Here is a 5794-nt window from a genome sequence, read left to right as displayed (position 1 = left end):
AGATGTGTATAAGAGACTAGGTCATCATCAGATAGGCCTACTGATGATAGGATATTGGGATGAACAAGGCTTATAGAGAACAAATACAAAAGAAGCGGTGGTATCAATAAAGCCTAAACAGCGGTACAGACGATATAGCAAAACAATGAACATAGTAAGACAAAACCCTGCCTCGCCTAAAGGGCGTGTAATGGCATAGATACTAAAAAAGCCTAACAAAAGAAAACAAATTAAAGACAAAAATAGTCATAGTATCATAGTCACAGTACCGATCATGGCATGATAAATAAATCAACGAATTAATCTTTAAAGGATTTAAATGAGACGTTAAGTTCATCAGGTTAGTAGTTGAAAAATAATACGCTCTTCTAAAGGTCTACGATTAAATTCAGATGAATTACATTGTTTGATACCGGTAACTAATATATTATTATATCATGATTATCATTAAAATGTTCGGCTATAGGAAGACTTGATGTGTTAAGGTTGATAGAGGGCAAATGTTCTACGAATCTATCTCCAAGCCTCCTTTTCGTTTCTCCTAAGTAAACCGTATTACATTTTAATAGCATATAAATCATTACTAGAGGTACATGTAAATTTATCTCGAATAGAAAAATTACTGGAAGGTTCTATGATAGTATCAGTACATACAACAATCTTACACGTCTTACATCTACATATGTTACACTCATGTCTACATTATCTGCTGGTTCAATCTAGACTTAACAGTTAACTAACTGGTCCTTCAAGCTACGATCACGTTTATAAGAAAGCATAGGAGGCTCGTTAAAAATGTCTTTGTGACTGGGTCTGATTTAGACTTGCCACAAGTATCTTACCTTTTATTATTTTTCTCATTCTGGACAGCGTCACCAACGAGAAAGTTAATTTAGAGACGGAATAATCCGAGACAAAAAAAAAAAAGCAATCGAGTATGGGACGCCAATTAAATTAGCTATGGCGCAAAACTAAGTGCAATAAAGAGTGAATAACCTAAAATTAGGGCCTGGCTAGGTCTGATTCTAAAATATAATAATTGTCCTTTACAATCTTAGCAATCTTCTTTGGGGTAGGATGGTACGTCAGAACCAGAGGCGTGCGCTGCGTGGTGTCATGTACTTTTGGATTTAATGCTTCTTTCATGGGTAACAGTATGAATTTTCTCAAATGATAAAGTACTAATGATGTCAGTGGGAGTGTCCGCGTTCAGTCTAAAGCAATTCAAATGTCAGCACGCACGTTATTGTTTGATTCTTTAATGTTGTTAACTATTCTGTACACGATTTGAATGAAGTGTGAATATACTTCATCAATACGTTTTTGCTGTTTTATTGGCGTTAGTATTTTAGTCTGTACCATGGTGTTTTGCTCTACATTCAACTCGACAATGATCCCACGTTCATTCGTGACCAGTTCAGTCAAGATCAACAAATTGAGAAGTACAACACAATACCAGAAACTTGTGTGGTGGTGGCAGCATTAATCTTTTAGGGAATGAAGGCATGGCCGATATTCCACAGGAACAGCTTTCTTTAATTCATTCCAATGAGTGCCGTCTGTACTCTCGACGATGGATCATGTTGGCAATATTCATAAGCCTACAATTTTCAAACGGCCTGATGTGGGTGCAGTATGCGTCACTTTCAGACAAAATCCAAATGTATTTCGACGTTAGCATGCCTACTATAGACACTTTCAGCGCAATATATGGAATAGCGTACATAATGTTCATATCCCCGGCTTTGTTTATATTAGACAGAAAAGGCTTGAAAGTGATTGCTATGTGTTGTGGTGGACTGCACTTGGTTGGATCTTGGATCCGTTATGTTGGCATACTTTTTCAGAATTCAATCTACGTTAGCCTCATCGGTCAGACGTTTTGTGGAATTGCTCAAACATGTTGTGCTGGAATGGCTTCACAAGTGTCGGGGACTTGGTTTGGATCAAACGAAGTTTCCTTAGCATGTGCACTTGGATTCACTGCATTTAACTTTGGAGTTGCAACCGGATTTCTCACACCTTATATATTTCATAACCAGAATAATATTGGTCGTGAACTCCAGTTCATTTTTCTTGGGACAGCAATATTTATGTCAGTAATATTTCCTATAATCGCATTTATATTTGAAGACAAACCACCATTTCCACCTAGTGTTCAGAAAAAGAATTCAGTTTATGGAAAACAAGATACTTTCTTCAAATCGATCAAAGTTATCATGATGAACAGAAACTTTATGTTACTTGCAATAGCGTGTGGACTATGTATGGGACAGTCGACAGTTATCACTGTTAAGGTGAAAGATATATTTTTATATTCTTATCCAAACAAAGGTAATATAGTTGGCCCTATGGTTTTTTTTAGTATACTTCTTGTTATTGTGGGGTCTGCAGCTGTTGGTTGGATGTTGGACAAAACAAAACAGTTCTCGTTAACCGCACGAGTGACAGCTTTTCTAGTTTTTGTAACATTTGTTTGCTTCACCATATCAATGCAATATGAATACTTTTGGTGTTCTATCGTATTTTTTTCCATTTATTATGTTGTTGTTCGTATATTTTTCACAATTGGATTTGAACACGGGGCTGAGCTAACTTATCCAGAGTCAGAGTCACTGTCGGCTTCATTAATCGTTTTTATAGTGGAAATCACATCGTACCTTTCCGTTTTCATGTATGATATAATTCTTGAAAACTGGAACCTTTTCGCAGCGAATTGTTTCATTTGTATTATGTGCGTAATTCCACTCTTTATGACATTTTTTATTAAAACTGACAACAAAAGACATAAAGCTGATAGTATTGAAAACTATTTTCAACTTTATACTGAAAATAAAAACGTTTCCGACGATAACAAAAAATATGCTAAATAGATGTGGTGTCGTTTCTAAATATGAATAAATTTGTTGCGGGTTGCTCTATCTTCGGCCATCGCTCTTCCTTAGAAATCACAGAAACAAGGCAATATTTATTTTTTATTTTTTACATTCAGATTAATCAATACGTATTCAGTGAAATCAAAACAAACTCAGATGATATGAAACTATGACTATTCAAATTCGTCTAGTTGTTTTCTTTTGAAATATAAAAAAAGTGTAGGCCTATTCTTAGTTGAGTCTTGCATCTGATTAAAAAGATGATTAGGTGATTATATCATATTAGCTCACCAATATATCATTAGGCCCATGTATATGTATAAGTATTTACACCACCTTTATACAAACGTGAAGACAATTTTACAAGCGCATAAATGACTCTGGTGTTAAGAATATCGTGTAACTATGGTGTAGCCTAACTAGCATGGTATGGTGTAACTATGTGATTATGGTGTAACTGTAATTCACAGAGTATTGATTGGTTAGTAGTGTATAATAATCCATTGATGATGCAATTTGGGAAACCGAGATCGACAAATGTTATTGCATGTGCAATGATACCAATATTTATGTTAAAGTTAGATGGAATACTTCTTCCGTAGAATTATTTGTATTTAAAAAGCAACAAGGCATGAGGCTAATTTCTCACCTTTTAATATATAAAGTTATCAAGAATCAGATTTTCTTTATCGATTTTAAATCGGGCCTACTTTTATGCCCACCATCCACTGAACAGCTGACCATGTCACGGACGCAAAACATACATAAAAAAAAAAATACCATGATAGTACTATGGTATTAAGCTGAATCTTATCTTCGTTCTGATTCTGGTAGGTAAAGATCGTTCCATTTTGTTTTACTATCAGTGTCGTACGCATTTATGTACCAAGTCTTTTAAATGAAAATGGTGGGATAAGTGATGGTGTTAAGTTGTACTGTACTTGTACTTGTGGGTATGTAATCTCAGGAAAGGTTAATAAAATTTGGTTTGATTATACACTGTTTTCTTTTCTATTTTATTTTATTAATAATATATATAATAATTTATTAAGAACTACACTTTCCATCAGTGACACATTTCTCGATAGAAGGTCCGTCCAAAAACAATACAGTCAAGTTTGCAGAATAAAAAGCTAAGGTAAAAACATTCAAATTTCAAACGGGAAATCAAGGTATGGTGAATAAATTTAAAAAAAAAAAAAAAAGAATAAAAACAAAAAATTATTTTAAGTAATGTAAAAAACTTTTTACAATTTTTAACTAAAAACTTAGGGCAAAGAAAGTGATGCAAGCTGACACATATGAACAATACAGACACCACACAAACATTATGTGTAACACAAGTACATACATATCCATACAAAATTGCATGACTGCAGTGTGCTCCCAAAATACAAACATATATAGGCCTAGACATACAGTACATATACAACACCACCAATCACACATGAAACACACACAGTGGCGTAACGATGGGACAGGGGCCCTGTGTAATTTTGAAACTGGGTGCCCGTTTTGGGTCCCGGTCACCAATTCCATCGTGGGATTTTAGGTGTGCATTTTTATTCAAATTTTTTTTAACGACGAATAAATGATATACTGTAATATGCATCCAGAAAATGAGGTATATAAAGTTATTGCTAGGATTGCACGAAACTCTTTGAATGTCTTTAACCCTTTAACTTTGTTGTTTAATGAGTTTTTGGAAGTGAGCCCTCTTTGGTGTGCTTTCAGTTTCGCGTACAGAATTTTTCGTGATTCCCCACTTTCTTGACATTTTCCGCGCGTTGATAATTTCGCGGACATTGATTTCCGAATTTAGAAGTATTTTTGGCCTAAGCCCTTATGCATACGACGTTCGTTAGAGGCGGCCGTTTCGTCTAGTTCTAGGCCTCTTTCTACCCTCGCTACAGTACATTTATCTTCCACTCTCGCAGCCTCATTAGACCCTACTTTCACTGATCATCACTAAACTTGTGGTGGTGCAACATCATCTAGGCTAGCCTAGCTAGATGAATACAGATCATTTCGGTCGCGCTTCGTTTCGGTCGCGCTTCATTTCGGTCGCGGTTTGTTTTCAACAAATATACGGAGCGCCAATGGAGTTTCGAAACGCTAAATTTAATATAACCAGGCCTAATTATCATTGCAAGTTCGTCAATCGGTTTATCATACTTTTTTTATTTATGTTTTGTTGTATTTCTAATAAGTAACAACAGGCTACTTAAAAGCAAATAAAATTAATACTATTATTACTAAACTATCAATTAATATTATCGGACGGTTTTTATTTTTGGTTTGTTATGAACCCTACGCTTTCTACTGCATAACAAATACAGCAAATAAAATAAATATTAAAATATGATATGATATATATATTATTATTATTAATATTATTATTATTATTATTATTATTGTTATTGTTATTTATTTACATTGTATCTGGAAAAAAATAGCCAATTTGTCATTAAAATTACTGTAACATTAGTTTATTAACAATTATTTTTATTAGTATTAAAGTTTGTTATTGTTTTTATTTTCGTTTTATGAATCCTACGCTTTCTACTACATAACAAATACAGCAAATAAAATAAATACTAAAATATATGATGTTATTATTATTATATTATTTTTTTAATTTACATTGTATCTGGAAAAACCAGCCAATTTTTCATTTAAATTACTGTAACATTAGTTTATTAACAATTATTTTTATTAGTATTAAAGTTTGTTATTGTTACTATATTACTGTATAACTTGGTGCTATTTTTCTTCTTTTACAGAAACAACGCAGATGTTACGAAGTTGACCGAGTTTGAGATACGTTTTTTTGGTTCTTGCTATATATATTGATATAATTTTTATTAATGCTTGAATCAAATAAAAATCTATGGAATAAGTATAGTCAATAGATTAGT

General features: G+C 33.4%; 1 protein-coding gene across 1 annotated transcript; it reads left to right on the top strand.

Moving 5' to 3' along the window:
* Positions 1-1037: 1037 nt before the first annotated feature.
* Positions 1038-3451, top strand: LOC117116071 (uncharacterized MFS-type transporter C09D4.1-like). The gene has a single exon (XM_033260013.1). It carries the CDS (start codon positions 1506-1508, stop codon positions 2871-2873), a length of 1368 nt encoding a protein of 455 aa, XP_033115904.1. The 5' UTR covers positions 1038-1505; the 3' UTR covers positions 2874-3451.
* Positions 3452-5794: the final 2343 nt, after the last annotated feature.

The sequence above is a fragment of the Anneissia japonica genome, unplaced genomic scaffold, assembly GCF_011630105.1.
Source record: "Anneissia japonica isolate Jap-2015-1 unplaced genomic scaffold, ASM1163010v1 scaffold287743_len2803612_cov181, whole genome shotgun sequence".
Classification (NCBI taxonomy): domain Eukaryota; kingdom Metazoa; phylum Echinodermata; class Crinoidea; order Comatulida; family Comatulidae; genus Anneissia; species Anneissia japonica.
Note: the sequence above shows the minus strand (reverse complement) of the source record. Positions and strands in the feature narration are given on the sequence as shown.